The sequence below is a fragment of the Equus asinus genome, chromosome 6 (genome assembly GCF_041296235.1).
Source record: "Equus asinus isolate D_3611 breed Donkey chromosome 6, EquAss-T2T_v2, whole genome shotgun sequence".
Taxonomy (NCBI): domain Eukaryota; kingdom Metazoa; phylum Chordata; class Mammalia; order Perissodactyla; family Equidae; genus Equus; species Equus asinus.
In genome coordinates this window covers 80929039-80954992 of record NC_091795.1, presented here as the reverse complement: position 1 = coordinate 80954992, position 25954 = coordinate 80929039, and the positions used below count along the sequence as shown (strand labels likewise).

Below are 25954 nucleotides of genomic sequence, written 5' to 3'. Positions count from 1 at the left end.
CTGCGTGGGAACCCCAAACATGGCAGTGTACCAACCATGGCATGTACCAACAAGGCAATGGATCAACCTGGCTGAATACATGCCAGGGTTTGCCCTGTGACTGCCAACAAGGGCAGTGGCCTTCCTCCAGCCTCCTGCCTTGAGTATTGACTAAACCACTGGACGGTTGGCACATTTCCTCTCTAAATTTGTGTGAAGTATGGACTTCACTTAATTTCTGTGCATTTGGAAATGCAAATTTCTGCCTTTGGGTTTGACTTTGTGTGGTTGGTGACACGGCCCTTGTGCTGCTATCTGAGTTCTTTGACACTGTGGGACCTGCCTAATCAAAACGGACACAAGAACCCTCTTCCCTCTTGGTTGTAGACAGCATTCGAGGTGGAACGACAGGAGCTACTGACCAGTAATAAGAAGAAATGGGAGCGGGCGCTGCAGGCTCACAATGGCAAAGAGGTGAAGCGGCGGCAGATGGGGGAGGGGGTGGGTGTGTAAAGGGGGACGCCTGGCGTCTGGGGCAATTTCTGCTGTGGCTGAGTTTGCTGGCCACTTTGTGTCTTGGGGAGGATCGCCATGGCAGACGTTTATTACTGCACTTCCTCGCTTGTCAGGGCGGCCCTGCAGATGGCCATTGTCTCTGGTGGTGAGTGCCGCCTTAGCAGCTCCCTGTGGTTTCCATGGTCCTGTCACTCTCTTCTTCATTTCCTGGGTTATCTACACCAGCCAAGGATAGCCGTGGCCCAAGGAGGTGTTTTAAGACACACTTTTAAAGGGTGAGGGGTTGTCACTTTATTTTAGAGATGTGAGTAACAAAGAAATAACTTGACCAAGATCCTGGATTTTTTTAAGAAACATAAACGTCCGACTGCAGGGTCTGTGCTTAATTCTTAATGGACCATTCCTCTTGGAGTTTCTGGAGGAAGGACCCTGTTAAGCAATCCAAGCCTGGCCTGGGTGTTCAAAGCCTTGGGGCACAGGGGCTCCTGAGGGCCGACTGATTCCCTCCGACACTTTCAGACCCGTCACTCTGTCACGCTTGTCAGGCCACCTGAAGGACTGAGTCGGGTCGGGGGCGGCACTGACTTTCCCCTTGTCTTGCTGTGTCTTCAGCTGGAGTATCTCATGAGCCGCATCAAGAAAGTCGAGGACTATGAGAAGCAGCTGAACAAGCAGAGGATCTGGGACTGCGAAGAGTACAACATGATCAAGATCAAGCTGGAGCAGGACGTGCAGGTGCGCCTTGTTCCTCCGCCCGGGCGTCGGGGCGGCAGAGCAGCGGAGGGCACCTGTGAGTGTTCATCCGTGGCGACGACCCATAATAACCTAGAGTTAGTCCATTCAACAGAACTCATTAATTATCTGCTTTCTTTTAAATGATCATATCTGAAGAAGCTCATGCACAAGTTGCACACGGAGGAACGCTTTCTTTAATAGACCGTTGGAGCATCGCCAAGAGGCCTAAAGGGGTCTGGAATCCATGACATGGGAGGAATGTTGAGACAATTGTGCATTTCTGCCAGACAAAGGGAAAATGCCCCTAGGGCAGGTTAGCTGTGTCAGGGGCCAAAGCTAGACTGCCACCATCTAATGAGTGTCCACAACATCCCAGGCACTTAACACAGTCTCTCTAACCCTGACACTAACGTGAAAGGGAGAAATCACTGACAGCACTTTATATGCCAGGAAACCGAGGCTCTGAGACAAGGATGCTTGTCTTGTAAACAGTAAGCCCTGGATTCAGACCTGGTTCTGTCCGGCTCAATAGCCTAAATCCTTCCCATTATTCCAGACGGCCCTCTGACTGACGGTTGAACATCACAGTAAGGCAGATTCTGATTCACCATCAGAAAGAACCTTCTAGTACTTTGAACTAATATAGAAAAGGATCATCTCACAAAACAGTCTTGATCTCAAAGTATTCCACGGCTGAAGGGCTGTGTCTGTCTTCAGTGTTGAAGAAGGATTCCTGCAGTGGGAAGATGGTTCGATTTTCTGGTTTCTAAAATTCTTCGCAAACCTAGGATTCTATTTCAACGTCAGTTAAAAAAAATCTCTAATTACATTTAGAAATAGAGTGGTGATTGCATCTTATTCATTTCATGCTCTATTCATTTCAGTCTGCGTCTGGAAGAACGTGTTAGATTGAAGCTTTTCCACACAGCCTTTGGTAGAATTTCAGTTCTTATCCCTCTCTGGCTTTATGCAGCGAGGTTAAATTAAAAAACCCATTAGACTACAAATATTTTTACCAGTCTAGGAAATTTTTCTGGGCCTTTCACATATTAATGTCATGGAAACGAGAGTTACTGACACGGAACAGTGGAAGTGTAAGAGAGAAGCACTACTCATGTGGGCTGTATACATTACAGTTTTGATGAAAATGGCTATTGTTAAGCTTTCTGAAGTTATTTTGGTTCTGTGATAATTTATATGACAAAACTACACACGATTGGCCTCAAACAGTGAAATCATGGAAACTCATATTCTTTTTTGTTGTTTTGCTTTTTCTTTTGTGGTAAGGTCCCTTAATATAAGATCTACCCTCTTAGCAAAGTTTTGAGCATACAGTATGGTATTGTTAATCACAGGCCTTCTGTTGCACAGTAGATCTCCAGAACTTATTCATCTTGCGCAGCTGAAACTTTGTACCCTTTGACCTACACCTCCCCAGTTTCCCCTCCCCAGCCCCTGGCAGCTCCTGGTAGCAAATTCTACTCTCTGCTCCCTCCATGAGTTTGACTATTTTAGATCCCATACATAAGTGAGATCACGTAGTATTTGTTTTCCTGTGTCTGGCTTATTTCACTTAGCATAATGGACTTGGTCCTGCAGGTCCATCCATGTTGTTGCAAATGGCAAGTTTTCTTTCCTTTTTACGGCTGAATAATATTCCATTGTAGGTATATACCACATTTTTTTAATCCATTCGTCCATCGATGGACATTTGGTTGTCTCCATGTCTTGGCTGTTGTGAATAATGCTGCAAGGAACATGGGGTGCAGATGTCTCTTCAAGATCCAGATTTCATTTCTTTTGGCTATATGCCCAGAAGTGAGATTACTGAGTCAAATGGTAATTCTGTTCTTGATTTTTTGAGGAAACTCCATATTGTTTCCATAGTGGCTGCAGCAGTTTACCTTCCCACCAGCAATGTAGAAGGGTTCTTTTTCCTCCATATCCTCGCCAACACTTGTCCTTTGTCTTTTGATACTAGCCATCGTAACAGGGGTGAGGTGATATCTCATTGTGGTTTTGATTTGCATTTCCCTGATGATTAGTGATGTTGAGCATCTTTTCATGTACCTGTTGGCCATCTGTATGTCTTCTTTGGAGAAATGTCTATTCAGGTCCTTTGCCTATTTTCTAATTAATTTTTTTGCTATTGAGTTGTAGGAGTGGAACCACATGTTCTTAATCCAATGTTCAAATGTTCGAACAAAGCCAAAACATTCCGGGCCATGGGGAGATTGTCGGGGTGAGGGGGTAAGGTAAGACTAGGGAGGTGAGGGACAGAGAGGCAGAGGGCCTGGGAGACCTGGGCCTCCCGGCTCCCCCTGTAAATATGGACTAACGGTGCAGTGTGGGCATGCGGGAGGGAGGCAGATGGAGACATTCAGCGTGAGAAATGTGTGCATTTCCTCTGCATAGCAGTCCTTACCTGTGTCAGAATGGAAACCAAGAGTATACGGTACCACATTTTATCCTTTAACTAGGAAAAGATAAGCAAATCAGGGATTACCCATGTTGCAATAGATGGAATATTTTAGAAGACTGAACTTTGTCATCATGCCTCTTAGTTGTACTTTCACTAGAAATTAAAGTCAGATAGCACTGATTTTTGTCCAAAAGATATGGCCTGCAGCTCAACATCAAATTTCCTCTTCCAAACTAATTCATAGCACTGTGTCAGTTCTAAAATATGGAACTAAAATTTTTGCAAACCACAAAAATACAAAGGATCCAATACACGTAGATTTGGTTTGATGGGTAAAGTACAAGAAGTGAAAAAAGAAGGTGTACTTTTCAAACGCTTGCTGCCAGTGAGGTCACTTTGGTTATGAATAAAGAGAAGCTTGTAAACATTATGTGCTCGAGAGAGATTTTACCCCCCCCCCCCAAAATAAAACTGCTAGAAACACTTGGTTCTCGATGCAGGAAGCAAATATTTTTATTTTGAGGTCTTATGTGCTCATTTAAAATTGTTAAATAGTTTAGTTCAACTTTAATACCAAAATACTAATCATAAAAAATATACAAGTTACTTATTTAACAAGTATTGTGAACTTACATTGTGCAAAGCACAAAAATAAAAAGATGCAGTTCCTGCCCTTCAGGAATTTATCATCTTTTGAGGAAGAAAGCAAGCTCCATAAGTAGTATAAAAGAGTGAGTGACAGGGCAGGAAAGTATGAGCAAGAGTGTGGGCTGGATATGAACTTGCTAGTCTATGGTTCCAGAATGGTCTCATCCCAGGGCTGAGACTGGTGATAAAGAGGCCCAGTGCGATCTCTGGAATCAGCCAAGAAGGCCAGAGGGAAAGGCTGTTTGAAATTCTGCTGTTTTGAACTGCCACTGTTTCCACTCTGTGGAGGCGTTGATGGCACCTGTTCCTGAGTCTGTGGGCAGGAGATGGTACCTGATAGCCGCTGAGGAGAAGTCCGTACTGTCCCAGGAAAAAGTGGGGCAGGTGTGATCAACACCTGCAGGACCTGTAACCTTGAAGGACTTTTGTGGCAGGTTAGATTGTAATCTTTATCAATTATTTACAAAATCCAAACATGGTATTTTGCTGTTAGTCTTGGGAACATAAAGTACAACTTTGCAGAATATCTTCGGGTAATTAAATAATAAGCACAGATATTTCACAAAATCAATTACAATTTTTTAATGTAAAACTATATCCAATGTATGACAATCAAGAACAGCTAGAGAAAATTAACAGTAGAGTCACCGATACTAAAATTATTGTGAGCATGGGTGTTGTAAACCAATAATGAGCAGTGTAATCCATGTAATTGCTGCTAGAGACTGTGCTGCGAGAGGCACAAGACTATCATTAGTTCTGTAAGGTCGTTGACAGCACCGCCCATCACTCCTAAGTGGCATCATGGATGGGAAGCCCCCAGACGTTGTGCTGGGACAGAGCTGAGATGAAGGAGTGGCTGATCTGCGATCTGGCAGAGATGGGAAGTCCTCGGTGCATGCTGAGATGGAAGCGCTCGGTGCATGTTGCATTGCTAGACTCTCCAGGTGTCAGTCCCCTAAGAACATACTCTAGCAAAGAGCAGGAGCAAACATCTTCCACAAGAGGAAATAAGATCGGCTAATGAGTATTCAACAAGCAAAGAAAGGTAAATTAAAACAATCAGGTGACAGGTTATTATTATTACCATTTTTTCCCTATAAAATCAGCACAGATTTAAGTTCTTTCAGGTCACAAAGAAAAAGACATGAGCTGATTACTTTAGTTCAGGGTAAACTATGAACATAGTAAACTGTGTTCAACTAGGTGAGGTGCTAGTGGTGATTTCTCAAAAACTAACAGAAAAAGTGATGCCAGTGATATTTTTTTCCTTTCAAGATATGTTATGTAGGAAAAATAGAGTCCATTTATATAGTTATTATTATGTAATAATGTGCCTTTAAGAATGAAATTCACATGAAAGTTAACATGATGGAGCTTGCATTTATAACTCACATACTCTGACTGTGCTATAAATATGAAAACTATTCTATGGCCCAGTAAGTTTGGGAAATGCCGTCTTAGTCACAGGGCTCGTTGCAAAGCACTGAGAAGGAGGAGGTCCCCGGACGTCATCAGAGCAGACATCCAGCACGCTGGGTCTCAGGGCTCCTGGATGTGTCAGTCCCAGCAAAGACTGGAACAGCCGCTCATGGTCATTCCAATCCAGAGCAGCTCTGGAGTTCCACCATCTCTGTGAGTGTTCTTACTTTCTCAGATTGTCACGATCCATCAAGGAGATTTTCTGTTGGACTTTTGTGCCTAGCCATATTGACCAATGGCCTCCTCCATGTCCAGGGATGGTCACATTTGAAGCAGCAGGGCTGGTTTCTTTTGGGGCACAGCAGCATAAATCATTGCGACTTTGCAGAAAGAACTGCTGGAGAGTCCCTTTCCCTGATAGACACTCAGGGCCATCCCTAGGAGGCACAGGGCCAAGAGCGGCAGCTCATCCTGGGGCCACCCAGGATAATTGCACTTGAAATGAGGCTGTGCTGTCAGCATCGTCCATAGGCACTGTGGGATATTGTTCAAGTCAGAAATTTCTAAATTAAACTTGAATCGTGCTCAGGAAGAGTGGGGTGCAGCTCCCAGCAGCTTCCTGCCTGCCCCAAGCACCCTGCCCAAGGGCCAGGTCTGTATGTAGAGCTTGGCGGCCTGCCCTGCATGCTGCTCAGTGCTGACAGGGTGTGGGGAAGTGGGCACTTGCACAAACAGCCTGTGGGAGTGTAAACCATAAACTGCTCTTTGGAAAGAAGTTTCTAGAGAGCCTTTGACCTAGTAATTTTGCTTATGAGAATCTACCTTAAGGAAATAAAATACTCAAAATTTTTATATGTAATTTTTCCTAGTATTATTTTAGGATATTGAAAGTGATCAAAACAGTACAAATGTGCAACAGTAGGGAAATGGTAAAATATTATGCCATATGATAAACATATAAATATTTCATATATGATAAATGATAATATATAAAAATATGTACCATTAAAATTATGTTAAAACTTTACTAACATAGAAAATTCTTATGGTGTAATATTAAGGGAGAAAACTAGAATATAAAATTGTAGTTATAGTTTGAGCTCAACTACGTAAAGAACACAGGAAGGAAACATTCCAGTATGTTGACGGAAGTTGCCTTTGGGAGGTGGAATTATGGTTAGGTTTTCCTCTCTCTTCTGTCTCCTCTTTCTTTTTCCTTTACCGTACTTTCTGCATTTTCTACAATGAGCAAATATTATTTTCACAACCAGGAAAAGTTTTTACAAAGAAAAGCATATAACTAGAAAAAGTAAATAAAAATTTAACTAAACAAGTAGAGAAATTAGGAGATACAATTAGCTATTATCACAGTGACCAAGATGGTGCTTCATTGGCCACCCATTAAAGAAGAGAGATTACAGCTTCTGTTCTGAAGGAGACATTCCAATACTTGTCTCATAGCGAAAATTAAAAAATCTCTGGCGTAGTTAAGTAGGATACTCTTGACTAGTTCCCTCAGTTGCAATGTGGGGATCACCGGATTCCATGTGAAACGTGGAAATGACACACCATCTGCTGACGTGTCAATGCCTTTATTCTCCTCGGCATCACCTCCTGGCCAGTCACCTTCCTTGAGGATCACTTCCTCTGTTGATTCCGTGGCAGGGGTCTGTAGCCTAGTGGAAGGAGACGGGGAGAGCATGTCACATGTAACTGCTTTCTCAAGATCTGATTACACATAATTGCATCCTCCATTCCTGCATTTCCACGAGGGGGAGGCCGGGGCAAGCCTGTCTGTGTTGGCCCTGTCTCTGGCCATGCCCCCTCTCATCTTTTTTCACCAGCTGTCAGAGTGATCTTTTTGCACCACTTGGGCTGATCATTCCTCTCTCCTGCTTAACATCTTTAGTGGCTCTCCATTGCCTTCAGGATAAAGTGTTAAATTCCTAGCTTGGTAAGGCTCTGCTGCTCTGTCAGCCCCATTTCTGACCTTTCCTTGCCTCATACCTCACATCCTAGACTGCTCGTGGTTTCCCCAAAGCACCTCCCTCTCCCTTGTCTCTCTAGAGCTGTCTCCCCGCCACCTGAGTAACTCCGACTCATTCTCAGGTCTCAGTTAGACGTGCTGATGCCATCTTTTCAGGGATGTCTGCCCTCGTCCTCAAGGCCACGGAAAGAGCTCCTCTCATTGGTCCCATATCACCCTGGGCTTACCCCTCTCTGACTTCCTATCCCTAGGGCTCGTTATCTGTCCCTCTGCTGGACAGGACAGGACGGTGCCTTTTTCACAGCATTTTCCCAGGAGAACCTAGGAAAGTGTCGGACACATAGTAGGACATATCTTAGGCAGTCAGTAAATGTTCGCCAAATGAATGATACAGCTAAGGGAAACCCAGGAGGTAAGGATGCTTGTGTCTATCCTCCTTTAAAATGAACATGGTTTACTAAATACTAACTTGAACTGCCAACCGGAAGTCAGAGTGGGGACACTGCAGGTTTTTATGGTGTTTACTTTTATGGCGTTTCTGTTGGGGCCACTTATATCTCTCAAGGGGCTGGAGCAGAGTACCAGAGGGAGCTGGCCTTGAGAACTCTAACCACCCTCTCTCCCAGGCTTAGGTATCTAGGTGTCAGCTCGCAGTTGAATGATTATGTTTTTTCTGGTTGGCCTTGAATTTGCCTCTAATGATAGATTTTCTAAGAATTCAGAGGGAGGCCCTTGTCCTTAAGGTTCCTCTGACGCAACTCCAGAATAAATTCTCAGGGACCCTCAGGCATAACAATTATACCAGGGCCAATTAATATATATATATATTTTTAACTTAACTTTAGATTCTTGAGCAACAGCTTCAGCAAATGAAAGCAACTTACCAGCTGAACCAAGAGAAGTTAGAGTACAACTTCCAGGTGCTGAAGAAGAGAGATGAAGAAAGTGCGGTGATCAAATCCCAGCAGAAGAGGAAGATCAACCGGTAGGCCAGCGTGCAGAGCATCTGTCATCCGGGCCCTTCTATGCTGAAAATAGGGATGGGCACGCGCTCTTCCCTTTTGTAGGAGTAGACACTCTTAAAAATATAACTGACTCTTATTAAAAGAGCTTTTTGGAAAAGGTAATACGTTCCACCGCCCCAAAAGAGTATGCAGCAAAGATTCTGTTTCCCATCCCTCACTTGTTGGTTCCTCTTTCCCACCTCTGTCACCATTATTTGTTTCTTTTGTTTCTTCCAGAGTTTCTTTATCCATATACAAACAAACACGAGTAAGTGTTCTCATCCCCCTCTGCTTTTACACAAATGATAGCATTCCATACGCACTGTTCTGTATCCTAAAGATGTTTCCATACCAGATCATAGAGAGCTTTCACATTATTTCTTAAGGTGCCTAGTACTCCACTGCATAGATATGCTATGATTTACTTAACCCTATTGATGGACACTTAGATAGCTTCTAGTCTTTTGCTGTTGCAAATAAGACCAATATAAGTATCTAGTTAGTACAGAAGCTGTACATGTGCGTTATAGAAAATTGGAAACTACCACAAGGGAAAGTAAGGTAAAAACACAGAAATACCATATTCCTACAACCAGAGGTAGGCTGTGTATATCTTTCTGGATCTCTTTCTCTAGATAGATAGATAGATACAAATATAGATATGACATCCTACTGTAACTGTTGTTTTGTAATCTGCCATTTTTTAAAAAAGTCAACAATTTCCACCTTTCCATTTCAGTAAGTTTCATTTCATCTAAATATCTGGATCACATTCAGATTTCCCCAGTTGTGCAAAGATATTCTTTATAGTAGGTTTGTTCAAACTAGTCTCTCTTCGAGGACCAGGAATTGCATCAGGTTGTTAAATTAAGCTCCTTACGTCTCTGATTTATTAGGATCCTCCCTGCCCCTCCACCTGCCAACCTCCTTGTTAAATGTTACCTACTTATATACTTACTGTCTAATTTTTTTTGGTGTGTGGGGGTGGCAGGGTGCGTGGAACCCATTATTTGCTCAAAAGACTGGGCCAGTTATCTTAGAGAATGTCCCACTTTCTGGATTTGAATTTTTACATTTACTTGTTTCTCTGGTCCTACATTTCCTTTAAATTGTAAGTCATAGTAACAGACTTATGGATTCAATTTACACACTTTTGGCAAGAATATTTCCTAAGTCAGATGTGTGCTTCATACTGCATAATAATGGAAGACACCTTTTGTTATCTAGTTGACCTACCATCCATGATGCTAGGATTAACCATGGCTTAGGGGAATGCAGGCATTTGTGATTTTGACAGATATTACCAATTGCTCTCTTTAGGGGTTGTACTGACTTACGATCCCAACAGCAATGTATGCAAGTACCTGACTCCCCACAGCCTTGGAATTTTGTCAGTAGTGTAAGTGAGAAATGGTGTCTCAATGTGTTTTTATTTTGTATTTCTCTTATGCAAGAAATTGAGCATGGTTTTGTATGTATACAAGCCATTTGATATTTTCTTGTTTATCAATTATATATTATATTTGAATACACCTTGTCTACTTTTCTATTGGAGTTGTTGGTCTTTTGCTCATCAGTTCTTAGGTACTCCTTCTGTATTAGGAAGGTTAGTCTTCTGTTACAGGAATTGCAAATATTTTAAACTGGTTTGCCTTTGGATCGTACTTATGGACTTTGCAGTGCAGATGTTTTAGATCTCCATGGTACTGCATTTGTTGATATTCTTCTTTATGGCTTCTGGGTTTTGACTCATGGTTAGAAATGCCTTCCCCACCCTGAGGTGATGAAGGACTTCTCCCACATTGTCCAGTGATATATTTATAGTTTCACTTTTTACACTTAAACTTGGACTTTACCTTAGTGTATAGTGTGAGGTGTGAATCCAACTTTTAGTTTTCCCCAGATGGCTAATGATCGTCCCAATGCCATTCCTTACTGATTGGAGATGGCAACTTTATTACTTAACTTCCGTATATATTTGCATCTTTTCTGTTCCATTTGTCTTCTTTGTCTTTTCAAGTCCCAGTACTACACGGTTTTAATTATTGGGGCACTGTAATATGTTTTAATATCTGATAGGGCTAGTCTTCCCATATTACTCTCTAAAAATATAACTAACTCTTGATTCTTTATATCAGGGACACAGCAATTACCAAATAAGGTAACATTTATATAGCTTATTTATTTTTGGTCTTTAAATGAAATCAGAGATGTATATTTATACACACAGCACACTGGTCCAAACACACTCATTCTTAGTGTGCTTGATCCTATTACTCAGAACTTCTCAAATTTCCACTTTCCTCCCTTCTTCCTGCCTCTTTTGTTTCATCCCTCCTCCCTTTCTTCCTTTAAGAAATCTCTCCTGAGTTCCAGACCATTGTGTGAGGCTCTGAGGATCAGAGTAGAATAAGACATGTTATTTAATCCTTGTTTGAGGAGTTTCCCCCAAAACCCAAACAGCCTATTATTATTTATGAATTTATCCACTTGTAGGATGATGATACATTTTGGACAAGTGTTGGGTTTGTAGAGAAATACCAGTTGACCTTTTGATAGTTATTTATAACAGAAAATGGTACTGAATACATGAGCTGGCATCTTAAGCCTGATGATCTAGATAAATGAGAGTAGTTAGGAGACAATATTTATGAGAAAATCCCTCTATATGCACCATACAAGATAGGGGAACATCAGTGACAGTCACAAATCAGGACAGTGAGAAAGGGTTATCTGGGAGGGCTTCCTGAAGAAGTGAAAGAGTGAAGGAGGGAGGGACGTGAAGTGGCAAAAAGGAGTTAAGAGAAGACTCCGGGGTAGACAGCGCCTGAGCTGGGCGTGGCAGGTCTGAAGGCAAGGAGGCAGGAATCAGGAAGTTGCCTGGTTGACGAAGAGATGGCCCCGTGGGAGAAGGGAGGTTGGCAAGGCGGGAGGTGGGAGAGGAGCCTGAGGCGGAGTTTGGGTTTGATCCACATGGCAGAGGGATGGTTGGCATCATCCACACCACCCCCTCCTCACTGCCTCCTCCCTCTGACTTCAGACTTACCCCACTTTCCCTTGTCCTGAGGAGCCCTTCAGCCGGCCCTGCTGCTCCTCTCGAAGGGCTGTCTTTTTCTCTCCTTGCTCTCATGGCCATTTCCTTTCCTCTTCACTTACCCCTCCTCCGACATTCCAGAAGTTGGCCTATGACCTCAGACGTGGACAAAGACTTCGCTCTGTAGGACACCAAGGATGCCCTTCTAGCCAAACACTGTGGCTTTTCCTCGGGCCTCATCTTAGTGTTAGTGGATAACAGCTCTCAGAACTTTTCTCCTTTGGTTTTCATGACTCTGGAATGTTTGCTCTTCTTTCTCCATGTATTCCTAATTTGTTTCCTTTGGTGATTCTGCTTTTTCTTGCCTGGTAAGATATTCTAGAGAGCATCTTACCCCTTTGCTTTTTGTTTTTATTCCCTCTGCCTTGTACATCAGTCTCATGGCTTTGAATTCTACCTCTTTGTTGGCGACTACCAACTTCATATCCCTAATTCAGACTTCACGTCCTTGCTTTATCTGGAACTGCCAAGGGAACATTTCACCTGGAGAGTCGCTGTCGTTTCCAGTGTACAGTGTCTGAAAGCAGCCTTGCCTACCCCCCCAGTTTCCCAGTCCTCCCCCTCCCTCCCCTTCATTTCTAGCTTCCAGCCAGTCACTGAGGACTCGACTTTTTGTTGAGCCATCTTTTCTTTCCCTTGAAGTCCTGCTTTCCTCTCCACTCCCTCTCTTGCCACCCTGCTCAGGCCTTCAGGATTCACTTGGAGTTTATTTTTGTTTTATCAGCTTCTATGATTAGATGACACACAGAAATTCCGTTACTAAATGATGTTGAAAAAAACGATCTGGGATGCCTACTCAAAAAGATTTTTTTTAACCCCTCTCTGTGGAAATTCTCTTAGAAAGCTGTAGTTAAGAAAATAAATTAGATATTTCTTTTTTTCAGAGACTAGGTTAAATAGTTTTTGCACTTTATTGAGGATGAAAATATGAATGATGAATGTTTGTGCTTTAGGGACCTTCTGACTGTTGCAGAATAATGCTCAAGGGGGGACATTTTGTTTAAAAAATTTTTAAACTTAAAATATGTAGGCCTTCAAACTCTCTGTTCCTGTGTAAATGGGGCACTGACATGAGACACCTCTTCAGTAGTTAGATGTGTGAAGTGTGGTCCTGGGTCTAAAAGCCGCGCCTGCCATGCATATTTCACGAGGCAAGTTTCCTTGCACAGAGCTCCTGAGGGCAGTGACATGGGAGCTGTGGCATGGCTCGATTTGCAGTGCTGTTGGTCAGGTGACAGCTCTCTCACTGTGCTGGAGCCTTTGGCCACTCCCCTCTCCTGCAAGCCAGAGTAAGTTCAATGCCTCACCTCTGGGCTCCCCCAGCATTCTGGGTAAAACTTTTTATACCCTACTGTAGTTAATGTTTGTCTTTGTCTCTGACTGGACTGATGGTGCCTTGTGTTCAAACATGTCCTTGTATTCATCTTTGTATTCAAACATACGCTCGGCAGAAAAGAGACCTTTCAGGTTTGATGAATGAACAAGTTAATGAGTGAATGAATGAACGAGCTATTGCACCTGTTAACAGTATCAACTCTTGGAAGACAGAGGACTCCGCTCTCATAGGCTTGTGGTGTGAAGTTTAAATTTTTTCCTTTCTGTTTTCCTTGTTTCAGAAGTGAATTGAACTTCCAAGTCATGAGAGTGAAACAGTTGAGACATGTTATTTAAACATGTGAGGTGGGCACTAGATACGGACACTCTGACGAATGGTGTGTTGAGTGAGATTCAGTTACGCTCTTGCTAGGGGACTGCCCCTTGGTGGATTTGGGCTTCTGGACTGTTTAAATGCATTTCGTTCTGGACAATCTCATTACCTCCTGTTGCCTTTCCTTGATCACAACTGGAGTGCGTTTTGGAAAACATGGTGTCTGCCCTTCCAAAAATCTGGCCCTGGGTTTGTTGTAGAACTGAGTGAGGTGGATGAGAGGAACATACATTACACCTTCTATTCAGCAGCAGACTAACTTTCTTCTTCGCTTCAACGCAGCCTGCATGATATACTTAACAATCTGAGATCAAAATATACCAAGCAGGTAAAGCAGTTTCAGGAGGAGAACCAGTCACTAACCTCAGACTACAAACGCCTTGTGAAGCAATTCAAAGAGCTACAGAAAGCCATGAGGTATTTTAGGGGCTTGGGACCCAAGGCACGTGCCCTAGAAGAGAGGTTGGGGGTAGAGTTGGTAGTGGCAGTGATTTCAGTAGACTTTGATATCGCCAGGCTTTTGGAGCTGGACCAGGCCACTGAAGAGTCCTTTGTGCTGCCTTCCTTGTCCCTTTACTTCCATGTCACTTACAAGGGTGGCTTCTCGTCCGTCATAGGTGAGGATCAGTGGTCCAGGGACTGGGCCAGGCCCAGGATTTCCCACAGCTCTGCCTCAGCTCTTACCCTGCTGCTAATTGAGGGGACCCTGGCCAGGCCCAGGGTCAGTGGGCCATGCTCAGTAACTCTTCTTTACAGGCATTTTGCTCTCGTCGATGAGGAGCAGTTTCAGGAGATTTGGCTGATGAATGAAGAGGAGGCAAAGGATCTGATAAGCAGAGCCTTTGATGTAGACAGGATCATCCATACCCATCACCTGGGGCTCCCCTGGACAGCGCCTGATTTCTGGTTCCTGAAGAACGTGGGCCCTATTTCTCAGCAACAGTGGAAGTCGGCCACACAAATATTAGAAGAAGTGCTGATGCAAACAGGTGACTAGAATCAAGTCACAGAGTCTTTGAGCTGGAGGGGCCCTCTGAGAACACTGGGTCAACCTATCCATTTTACAGATAAGGAAACTGAAGTCCAGAGAAGGGGAAGAAGTCTCATAGCTAAGAGGTCCATCGGGCATGCCTGGCTGATATGGCTTTTAAGTCTCCTCTGCTTTATAGCTTTATCCTCTCCCCTGGATTGTAAACTGGCAGTTAGATCTAGAAGCTTGATTAGATTCAGGTTCTATTTATTTTTGCTAAGTACACTGTTGTGTACCTCCATTGAGATAAACTAATGTTAGATTGTCTTTCTTCTTGTGATGTTAGCAACCACTGATAATCATTTTCTAAGATCCATTCATTGCAGGAGGGATTGCAAAATGGTGAAACTCTGAATTCTGTCATCATGTCTTCATTTATTAGCTGGGACACTTCTGAAAAGAGAGTCTTCCCCTCATCAGCTTTTTGTTGCCCTGAGATACAGTTTGTACAGGAAAAGCAGGATAGGTGCTTATCCTTTCTCTATACTGGTTCTCAGAATGAATGGGTTGGGTCTCTAACATCTTCCACGGGCGACCAATGAGGTTTTATAAAAGACAAAATCCCTATGAACACATGGATTTAAATAAATTTGATGTGCTTCAGCTCCTGCCATTAGCATCCTTGCTGATGCTCGAGTTGTCCCACCTTTGGCCAGAGGGTGTCTCTTCCTGTGGCCCCTGGGTCCCGTTGACACAGCCCTGGTAGGCTTTGATAGTTTCCTGGCTTTCTGGAATGACCAGGCGTTCCAGGCTCACCGTATACTGTTCCTGCGTCGGGTCTGGGATCAGCTGTTCCTCCCGGGAGGCCCAGTCCTTTTAAGCAGGGAAGGTCTTGCGAAACCGTCCTTTCATTGTTTTGGGTTGGTCCTCGTTTCCAGGCCTTCTCAGTGGACGAGCCTAGGGTAGAGGATTATGTATTCAAGATAAAACAAATCATGTGTTCATCCTAATAGTTCCTAATCATCAGGATGTCAGGATTTTTACTTAACCTTCTCAAAGCGTGTCTCCTCGCTCCTGAGTTGGAAATCCTGGTACTCAGTGACTCCAAAATAGTTACTCATTGCTCTTCCTAAGCTACCATGGAATGGTCTCAGCGTGGAACACCAACCCTGCCACTAACGAATGATTACTAAGCGAGTTTAAACTTTCCCAGAGTTCTTTTTGTTCTTAGGGTGTGTCCCACTAGGGATGTGCAGACAGACTGCTGTTTTAGGGTTACTCGGAATAGTTTCTATGCGCTTTTGTCACCAACTGACAACACATTTAGGTCTTTTCGTTTTATTTTTGATTGTTAGGGATTACTTTTCACAATTTAATTTTGTTTAATAGTTATGTAAAATATTTACATGCTTCCCAAGTCAAATGTACAAAAACAAGGCAGTAGACTCAAAGAAGTGTGGCTTTTCTCCTCTCTGCCCTATTTCGCCCTTCTGCTAGAGGGAACTATTTAAACATTTATAGTTTGTCCTTTCATTGCTTTTTAAAATTGTAAACAAATGTGTGTATATATTTGTGTAAATCCGTTTTTTTTAGGTAAATGAGAGCATATGCTTTCCTCCACCTGCTTTTTTCATTTACTATATATCCTGGAGATCAAGCTATAGTAGTAAGAAGCAATATTCTTCATTCCTTTTTATCTGGTACCCTCTTATGTGGCTGTGTCTGATTGATTCACAGTCCTCTGTTGATGGTCATTTGGGATATTTCCAGTTTTTTGTTTTTTGGTTTTTTTTGCTATTACAAACAGCGCTGCAACAAATAGCTTTGTGCATTTGTGTTTTCATGTTTTGCTGGTGAATTGTTGGGACAGATCCTGGGAGATGGATTGCTGGGTCAAAGGCTCAATGCTCTGTGATTTCGCTGGATGTCGCTCCACAGGAATGGTACCACTTTGCAGCCCCACCAGCAATTTGATTTCTTGTACTTTTCAAAACCTTTTCATATATGTTATCTCAGTGTACCTTTTGACAACCAGTAAAACCTGGAGGGTCCAATGATTTTTATTCCTGTTTTCAGATGAGGAATGTATATTCTAAGACATTTTCTAATTTTTAATTTTCATTGAGAAGGTTTTTGACTCCTGCCGTCAGCCGTCAGCTCTTGTGGGCAGTATTCTTTTGTGGGGCGCCGCCGCTCCTGCCTGTGAGTTGGCTGCTTCTGGTCCACTGCAGGTTTCGAAACCACATGGCAGATGCGCCTGATTTCTCTCTAGAATAAGAATAAATAGGTTCATCCCCCGCCGCCCACTTCCTTGTCGTGGCTGGATGTTGAGTATGATGTTTCCAGGTAGATGAAATTTGGTAAAGTGAGGCATTATAGCTTGGCTGAGAATGGCAGACTTCTCCAGAGAGTCTCTTATTCTGACCCCCAGGCTCCCTTTTTTCCCCTCAAAATGGGCTTTCTTCAGCTGGAGAAACTTGATAGTGCCTTAAGAAGGCTTTTTAAGAGGTAAATGTTCTCAGGGAAAGCCAGTTGACTGGTTCTGAAAGTCAGCAAGGCCAAGAAATGATCTTCTTTTTCTTTCCCTCTCTCTTCTCTCTGTGCCGCATCGGCAGAAGAGGGGGGCGCAGAAGATGGGAGGGCAGAAGAGGAGGGGGCAGAAGAGGGCGCCTCGGAACCGGAGTCTTACCTCGACCTGCCAAAGAAGGTTTCAGCAAAGACTACTAGGAAGATCCTGATGCTTCTCTGTGACGAGTCGGTGAGGCGGGGCCGGGGCTGTGGCAGAGGGCCTCCCGGGGGTGGCTTTGCCGACTTTCTGCTTTGCCGACTTTCCGTTGTTGCCTCTTGTCTGCTGCTTCTGATGACTCTGGCCAGGCCAGATGGGGCCTGGAGGCAGGAGTGGATCGGCCCTCGGGAACAGAGCTGGAGGCTGGCCCCTGGACTTCGAGGGGCACTTCACAGAGAGGCTATGCCTCAGAGTTGGCCCCTCTGCCCAGTGGGTCCTCCCTTAGCGGGTCAGCAAGGCATGGTTCAGGGCTGCCGACAGGCTCCTGCTAATTTTTAGAAAATGCTCGTTGTTTGAGAGATGGGGCATCAGTCTTGCCTCCATGAACCCACCTGCCAAGTGGTGTGGCCACAACCGACCTGGCCCTTCTCTGGAATCTCAGTTTGCAGTTAGTCTGGCTGTGTTGGGCTTTGGCTATCTGCACTGGATATTCACGAAAACCACTAGACTTAGTGTAAAGGCTGTGTTGGAGCTGGCTTAGCAGAATTCGAGGTGTTGCCAAATGTGATGGGTGTTTATTTAGATGTTATAGTTCTAAGATGGGCAAAAGAGCTGGAGCAAGACCTGGCAGCCTCCAGTGACCTTGGGACAGTTTTCTTTGGCCCAGGGCTGCCTCCTGCCACTAAGGGCAGCTCTTTCTGAAGGAGGCTGCTGGCAGGTGCTCCCCTTTCTGTTTGCGGACTTGCTGCCAGTGGCCGCCTTTCCATGGAGCCCTCCCTCAGGTGTCCCCAGCTCAGAGCTGGCACCGGGCACCCGGTCTTCTCTCCACTCCCCACTTCATGTGCGCTGTGTTCTGATATGCTGTGTCCCTCTCCCTTCCTGCCTTCCTCTCGTCCAGTGCAATGCCTACTAGGTGTTCTGTAGGTATCTGGGGACTAGCATGTGAGTGAAGGGACACTGGGCGGGTGGGAGTCTGACTGGGTCAGGTTTGGACAGCTGTGGGAGCTCAGCTGTTTGCCCAGTGGCTGGTGGGTGAAGTGAGTCAGCACCCTTCTGAGGTGGAGGAACTAAATCCATGATGGGCACTGGCTTCATCCCTTAGGCATCTTAAGAAGGCCCTCCGCTGGGGTCCCCACTGCCCGAAGTCTCATCCTTGGGGCTTCTGCTCTGTGGAGTCCTCCCTGGCTAGTTACACAGAAGGAGGCTGCAGACCCTACGACTTGTTCCTGAAACCCGTCTCTGACCGGAAATGACGTCTTCCTTCTCTCAGGGTTTCCTCATAGACAGCAAGCTGCTGAGACTTCTCCTCCCCCTGGAGAAGACCGAACGCTATATGCTGAGGCTGGACGCCATCTTCTCAGTGAGTCCCACTGGGCTGAGTGGACAGGGGCTGGGGACCTCATTCTAAGACAGTCCCCCTGTGTTCTTCCACCATGGCCTCAGCCCTGGGAGTAGATGCGGATCTCCTGGGGCCTCTCTCACCATCACATCCTTCCCTTCACTTACTCTCATGCAAGACATTGGCCTCAGAGTCATTTAAATGTGTCCCACCCTGACCCTTGCTCTACCAGCTTCTCGCTCTCGTGGCCCAGCCCTCAGACCGTAGGTTCTCCCCTACACCCCTAAACTCAGATGTGTGTTCAGCTCCCTTTCGTGTTTTCCTGCCCACAAGACCTGACTGGTGCAGCTGGTCCCAACTCAGCATCCTTTCTCTGTTCTGATGTGGGTCCCAATCTCACTGCCCTTCCCAGCGTTGAACCCCCTCCGCTCTGGGCCATGGCAGGTGTCGGGGTGTTGAGGGGAGCAAGCCAAGCCCCCTGCTCTTAGGAGTGAGGGTCTGTTGATTCCCTGGATGTGACATTTGAGCAGTCCTTCTGTTTCTGCCTCAGGCCATTGGAATTGAAAGTGAGGATGACTTGTATAAACTGGTGAACTTCTTCCTCAAATACCAAGCTCATCATTCACTCTCCAGTCAGGTAAGGCGAAGTGCAATCAGAAAGAGAGCATTTAAAATTCTCCTGGAGGGCCCCAGAGGGCAGTGCTGCCTTTGAATAATCCTTCTGGAGAAAGAGTGAGGGTTTTATGTCAGGGATAACTAACTTAGCATTTTCCTTATTATTGTTACTTTTTCTGTTTACAAAGGGAAGAATGGTTGGGGCTCAGATGCTGTTCTCAGACTGGGGCCCCAGGGGTCTTTTCCTGGGCCTCCCTCACAACCAGGCCTCAGCCACCGTGAGACCTGGGCCCACCAATGCTGCATGTTTTGATCCGCAGCACTTTCCTGCAAAGCAGGGCCCATTTCTAATACTTACCTTGATTGGCTCTTCTGAAGCAGTCATCATGTTAAGAATATTATAACATTTTAATTCAAAAATTAAAAACTTCAATTTAAAAAGTTCTTTTTAGTTTACTAACCTCAGGGTGAGATCCCTGATATGCTTCCAAAAGGAGTTGGCTGAGTGAACAAAACTCAGAAGCCATAAAGGAAAAAAAAAGATATATTTGACCATGTTAAAAAAAGTTCAGTACGGTGAAAATCACTATTAGCAAAGTTAAGATAAGGATGACAAGCTGGGGGACAATATTTTTAACTCATATCACAGGTAAGGGCTATTTCCTTAATATGTAATGAACCTCCATAAACCAATAAGAAAAAGGTCAACAACTCAATGGCAAAGACAAGGAATATGAACAAACACCTCCTAGAAGAGGCAATAGAAATAACTTCTAAACATATGAAAAGATAATCAGGCTTTCTTGTAATAAGAGAGATGCAAATTAAAACTGCCCAAATTCCATTTTCACCTGTCAGGTTGGCAAAAATCTGAAAGCCTGATAGTGCATAGTGATGGCTGAGGGGTGGGAAACAGGCACACTTGTGGGAGTTGTGTAAGTTGCTGGTGGGAGTGTAAATTGTTGTGGCCTCCATGGATGGCAGTTGGGTGGTATCAATTACAAAACTGTATGCACTTTGCCTTGCAATTCCTCTTCTAGGATTTTATTCTATAGATGTACAGCCCTACATTTGAAATGCTGTGTTTACTGTAGCTTATCCATTGCAGCACTGTTTGAAGTGACAGAAGATTGGAAATAATCTAAATTTCCATCATTAAGAAAGTGACTAAATAATATATGGTGCATCTACACCATGGAATACTATGCAACTGTGAAAAAGGAACAAAGAAGTTTTTAATGTATTTATGTGAAAAGATCTCTGAGGTTTATTGGTATGTGAAAAAAGCAAAGTGCAGAACTGTGTGCGTAGTGTAGCATCACACAAAAATAGGGAGGAAAGTATCTTTGCTCTATGGACATAGTATTTGGGAGGATATATAAGAAACTGATGACATTGGTTTGCCTGTGGGAAGTAAACTGAATGAGCTGTGAGATAAGAGTAGGAGGAAGATGCTTTTGAATTTAAAAATTAGAATAGAATTTAATTTGTATTATGATTCAAATGGATATATATATATATCATGTAGGTTTTATGAAGATTAATAAAATGAACACCTGGGAGCCCCTATTTAGAAACAGGACATTGTCATTGTTTTGAAGCCCCATATGCCTGTCCCTGGTCATTCCCCTTTCTCTTCCACTCTGTCCTCTCACAATTTCTTTTCTTGTGTAAATGTCTCTCTCTGCATCTTTTCTGTAACTTTGGGAGCTTTCTGGGAACTTTCCTCCATTTTTGTCTCTTCCTGTCTGTCTTCATATGCTCACGCCCGTGTACCCCCAACCCGTAGTTCCTGCCCTTGCACCTCTCTTCAGATCAACCCTGGAATCTCTGTCACCCACTACAGGAGCAAGCAAGCCTGATGTCAGCGCTGGAGCCAGCAGAGCAGGCAGATGTTGAGGGAGGGAAGCAGGAAAGCCTTGTGGAAGGGGAGCTGGAAGAGAAGGAGACCCCCCCCTCTCCCGGGCTCATCCACCCCAATGATGTCCTCAAGATTCTGGAGGCCTTTGTCATGGGTCTGAAGAAGCCTAGGTGGGCTGTGGTGCTGGAGGGCTTGCCTGAGCACTGGGGAAGCTGCATGGGATGGGGCCAAGCAGGTGCTAGTGAGTGGAAAAGAGGCTACTGAGCAAGATCTTGAGGGGTGAGGAAAGGGATATCTAAAGGGAGGGCGAGAGGAGTCATTGGACATTATCTTGAAAGAAAGGGGGTGTAGAAGTGATTTGCATTTTTTCATTCCTCATTCATTCAATCAACAAACAAGTACTGGGGTCTGCTATGTGTAGGCCCCTGAGAGATACCTCCTTGTGGTCAGAACAGTGGTCAGAGCACATACAAGGTGTCACGTTGCTCAGAGGCAGAAGTGGTTGACTCCAACTGGCATGTCAGATAAAGCTTTAGGAGGAGATGGCACCAGAACTGGGTTTTCTTAAGTGGATAAAGTGGGGCAGAGGGCATTTCACGATGTGACAACCCGGGGAAAGGCCTGGTGTGTTCAAGAATCATGACAGAGAGGGATGGTTAGTGTCAGGGGTCTGGGAAGTGGGAGCGGTGATCTCCAGATCATGGAGAGCCTTGCCCAACGTGCCCGAGATTTTTGTCGTTACCCTGCAGTGGGCCGGAGCCAGAAAGGGACCTGAGGCGGTGGGGGAGCTGTGGTTAGACTTGTGTTTCAGAAAGATCACTTTGGTGGCAGGGAGGGGGTGATGCTGGATGCAACGAGAGCAGTCAGGTTTGTCCAGGTCAGGGTGAAGTCCTGGATTAAGGCCATCCTAGCAGAGATGGAGAGGAGATCACCCATTTTGAGAGCTGTTTTGAATGCATTAGTGAAGAAATGGGCATAGTTTGAGCCGTAAGGCCAGTGAGGTAAACTGATGGAGAGAAAGAGGGTGGATGAAACTCTAATGACAAAAGTGACAATGACACCGAGAATCGGGAACATTGATGATAAGTATGTGTCCTTTTGGAGGATCCGTCATAATCTGGTTGATAAACATGTATAGCTGAGTGGGTAGGTGACAGGTGGGTAAGCGGTAGGTCTGTGAGGGACAGACATGGTGACCGGCACTGCTTGGGGGCCTGAGTGGTGCCGGGGGGGAGGGTGGTACCAGTGCTCTTGACCTGCAGGGACTCTCGGGCGCCAGTGAAGTTGCTGAAGGATGTGCGTGATGACTCAGAGGACTCTGAGTACTGGAAGGCCCTGGCCACAGTTATCCCCGACGCCACGCAGAACCTCTGGGATGCGCTCTACACGGCCTTGGAGAAATACCAGTAAGTGTGGACGTCCTGGCCCAGGAGAAGGAGGGAGCCGGGCGGGTAGGCGGGGGAAGGATTCTGCTTGGAGCAGCCGCATTTACCACCTCCCGTCCCATGAACTCTTGGGGAGAAGAGCTGCCTTTGGCAACTCCTGATGAGGGGCACATCACGTCTGGACCTGTCCTCCCTGCCCTTTCCCACTAGCCTGGCTCGTGCAGGGCAGGAGGGTTGCTCTGGTGGCTGAGACTTCTGGGGTCCTCTTCCACCTCCACCCACAACAGACACACAGAGACCCTGGCCCCTGCTTGGTAGAGGATGAAGGATTCACTGGGCCTCTAACCTACGTTTCTTCCCGAAGCCTCGTTCTGACGCAGAGGGCCAAGCTGCTGATGGAGAACAGTTCTCTGGAGCAGCAGAACACAGAGCTCCAGATGCTGCTGCAACAGTATCTAAATTCCAAGGTGGGTGACAGGGACCCTGCAAGGTAGGCGGGGTGCTCAGGAGGCCGGGGGAGGCGGTGGGACTGGAGCTGATGTTAGGAAATGAGGAGCCCTTTTCCTCCGGAGGCCAGGGAGCTTTGAGATGTGGGTTGTAATAGTGTCCCTTTGATGCCCACGGTTTGGGGCACCAGCTGCTGTTGGACCACTCTTAGAAGCAGTCCCACTCTTGGAAGCAGTGACAGCTCCACAGCTTCCAGAGCGCTTCCATAGGATTTTTCTTTTTTGGTCTCAACAACCCGTCTGTGAGGTACCTAGGGCAGTAATTATTCTCCCCCTTTCACAAAAAGGAGAATCAAAACTTGGAGACTTTGTAACTTGCCCAGAGTGCGGGCTTTCCCTCTCTGCCAGCCCACTTGTCTGGCGTAGGATGTGGCGTGGTTAGAGGAGGCTCCCGATGGGGCAGATACTGCCTGGCCCCCACTCCTGCCCACTCCATTGGTAGTTGGGGCAGCTTCCTCATGGCCTGAAAGAGGACAAATCTCATTGTCTCTGCTCCAGAGGGAAGAGTTCACTCATAACACAGTTGCTGGCTCTGCTGTGCTGATGTAGCGTCCTTCATGTGGTCCCGAGGCCATGGGCCAGGAGGGTTGTGCCACACTGGGCCGAGCGTCGGTCCTTCATCATCAGCTGTGCATGTGAGGCCAGCCACAAGCCCAGGCACTGGGGGTGTGTGGCCCCGTGTGGTCTCAGGCCCAGGCCACACCTGAATGGGGATGTGGTAAGCCTGAGTGTCGTAACGGCTTCTTGGCCTGTGACAGGTCTCAGACATTAGGGGACCGTTTGGTCCATGCTTCCTTTGATGCTGCTGTGTATAAGAGTTTAGGGGAGAGGGCGGGGCTAGACTGGGGATGGGATGGGCAGGTGAAGAGGAGAGGGGAGCATTTAAGAGAACGGCAGAGCAGAAGGTAGAGAATGTTACTGGAGGTTAGCTTGCCAGAGAAACCAAACAAGAAGCCCAGGGGCTTGTCTTCTGAAGGAAGGCCGACGGGGGCTTTCCCAGGCATCTGGAAGCATTTGGGGAGGACAGGCTTGCAGAGGCTTGGAGGCCTGTGGGAGAGCCAGCATGTGCCCCTGACCCCAGAGCCAGGGAGAAGGAGGGCCCTGGGGAAAGCAGGATGACCTTTGTTCTTTCTTTTCCAGATAAACTCAGAACTGCAGGTTCCTCCGACTCAAGTGTTCAGGGTACCTGCAAAGTAGAGCCAGACCTCGGAGGCTGCGGGATCAGGGCAGATGCTGGTGTTGGTGTCGGTGCCGGTGCCTGAGGCGCATGCATCACCTGGGAGCTGCCTGGGTCTGCTCTGGATGTTCCGGAGCCGCTGTTGTAGGGCCTGTCCAAATAAGGCGACAAGAGGAGTTACCTGTATCCTCAGTCATGATTAAAGTCTTTAAAAAGTTGTGGCTGAATCTGTCTGAAGAGGTCAGGTCCGCTGTGACATGGCCCCCTGCCCCCAGCTCTGTGTCACGAGGGGACTTTGTTCCCGTCCTCAGATCGTGGTGTGAGGACAGGCACGTTGCTGTGAGACAAGGCCCAGGCAGCGGCTTGGGGCCCCTTCTTGCTTCTGGGGGCGGTTGGTTTCTATGCATGGAGGCTGGAGCTCTGGGGCTCTTGTGGGGTCTTAGGCCTTCAGACTGTCCTTGGGCCTGCAGGACCCCTTTGGTGAGGTTTTGGGGCCCCTGGGTCCACCCTGGTGTGCCCCCTGGGCTGTGACATGAGGGTCCTTCTGTGGGCAGCCTGGGCAGGTGGCCTTAGGCCCGCCTTAGGCCCGCCTTGAACCCTGGACCATGAGGCCATCCAGAGGGGCCCAGCTGGTATTGAGTTTGCCAACCTCAGTGTGCCCACTGACCCTGTGCCCCCACACCCGTCCCCTCACTTGACCAACTGCAGACTTGTCAACTCAGTGTTTGATTTCTTTTATTAAGAGAAAAATCACCACTCAAGAAAGGAAAAACAGCAAAGAGAAACCCAGCTCACACAGGCAGAGGGCAGCACTTCAAAGAACAAACTCCTGGCTGAGCTGTAGGGACCAAAGGGCAGGCTCTGCAGGGGGAGGGCAGAGGTTGCCTGGGGAGGTAGGGGGACCAGAGGTTCGCTCTCACTGCTCCGTGTCTAGGCTTGTGAGCACTAGCCCGGCCGAGGAAGCTCTGGGAAGCCATAAACCCCACACGCAGGGCAATGGCCATGGCGACTGCCCGGGCAGGAGGAGGAGCCCTGGGCCATGGAGCCAGATGGAGGCAGCCACGGCAGGGTTAGCAGGAAGGGTCTGGCCTACTTCTGCAGCATGACGGTGGAGTCAGCGGCCCTCACAAGATGATGTCTGGGGAAGGGCAGGGGGATGCTGTTTGCTTGTTCTTTCTTTTCAAAGCCCTGGGCACTGGCCCGTGACATGATTCTCAGTTAATTTCATTAAAGCTTTAGTGCTTGCCAGAAGGCCTGGGGGAGGGTGTGGGGTGGCTTCTTCAGAGCCAGGGCCTGCAGAAGTTGCCTCAGCAAGCTGGGGCAGATCCCCAACCCCTCCCACATTCCCCACCCACAGGCAGGGACCAGAGAGGCAGGACAGGGCGAGCAGCAGGCTTGGGGTGGTGATGATGGGCGCCCCAGCAGCCAGGAGGCAGGCTCCTGGGACCTGAGGCCCCAAGGGTGGACACCGGGCTCCTCAGGCTCCCCAGGGAGACGGGAACGTCCACGCCAAGGAGGGGGAAAAGCACAAGCCCAGGAGAGGAGCTGCAGGGAGGCCATGGGGCCTTCACGCTCCTAGGAGCTTCTTGACCATGTAGCCGGGGAGGCTGTAGAGGAAGAGGGCCAGCATGAGCAGCCCCAGCAGCGCCAGCACGATCTTGATGATGAGCCACTTGTACCGTGTGCAGATGAGGTACTTGATGGACTTGAGGGGGTTGAGGAACCAGACGAAGGCCGTGTCGGGCCGGCTGCAGGAGGGGGAGACTCGGTCAGGCAGTGGCGGCTCTCAGGGCACCCCCTCCCTTCAGCCCTTCTAGACCCCAAGAGGCCCCATCACAGCCACGGTCCCAGAAGCAATGAG

At 46.6% G+C, this 25954-nt stretch overlaps 2 protein-coding genes across 8 annotated transcripts in view; one reads left to right on the top strand and one right to left on the bottom strand.

Moving 5' to 3' along the window:
- The window catches only part of DRC1 (dynein regulatory complex subunit 1), a 41542-nt gene extending 17231 nt beyond the window's left edge, over nucleotides 1–24311 (top strand). The window contains exons 6-17 of one of the 3 annotated variants that reach the window (XM_044772097.2): nucleotides 367–453; nucleotides 1108–1230; nucleotides 8555–8694; nucleotides 13798–13932; nucleotides 14272–14504; nucleotides 17104–17243; nucleotides 18481–18570; nucleotides 19100–19186; nucleotides 21011–21195; nucleotides 22288–22431; nucleotides 22775–22877; nucleotides 24057–24311. In XM_044772097.2, the coding sequence (XP_044628032.1) occupies nucleotides 367–453; nucleotides 1108–1230; nucleotides 8555–8694; nucleotides 13798–13932; nucleotides 14272–14504; nucleotides 17104–17243; nucleotides 18481–18570; nucleotides 19100–19186; nucleotides 21011–21195; nucleotides 22288–22431; nucleotides 22775–22877; nucleotides 24057–24113 (1524 nt within the window). In that variant the 3' untranslated portion in view covers nucleotides 24114–24311. Of the gene's footprint in view, nucleotides 1–366; nucleotides 454–1107; nucleotides 1231–8554; nucleotides 8695–13797; nucleotides 13933–14271; nucleotides 14505–17100; nucleotides 17244–18480; nucleotides 18571–19099; nucleotides 19187–21010; nucleotides 21196–22287; nucleotides 22432–22774; nucleotides 22878–24056 lie in introns of all 3 variants that reach the window. The other 2 variants (XM_014843535.2, XM_044772099.2) reach the window with 2 other exon arrangements.
- Nucleotides 24312–25660: 1349 nt separating this feature from the next.
- OTOF (otoferlin) overlaps nucleotides 25661–25954 on the bottom strand; it is a 97430-nt gene continuing 97136 nt past the window's right edge. For 3 of the 5 annotated variants that reach the window (XM_070512422.1, XM_070512423.1, XM_070512421.1), the window contains exon 47: nucleotides 25669–25841. In XM_070512422.1, coding sequence (XP_070368523.1) covers nucleotides 25669–25841 — 173 coding nt within the window. Of the gene's footprint in view, nucleotides 25842–25954 lie in introns of all 5 variants that reach the window. The other 2 variants (XM_044772095.2, XM_044772093.2) reach the window with 1 other exon arrangement.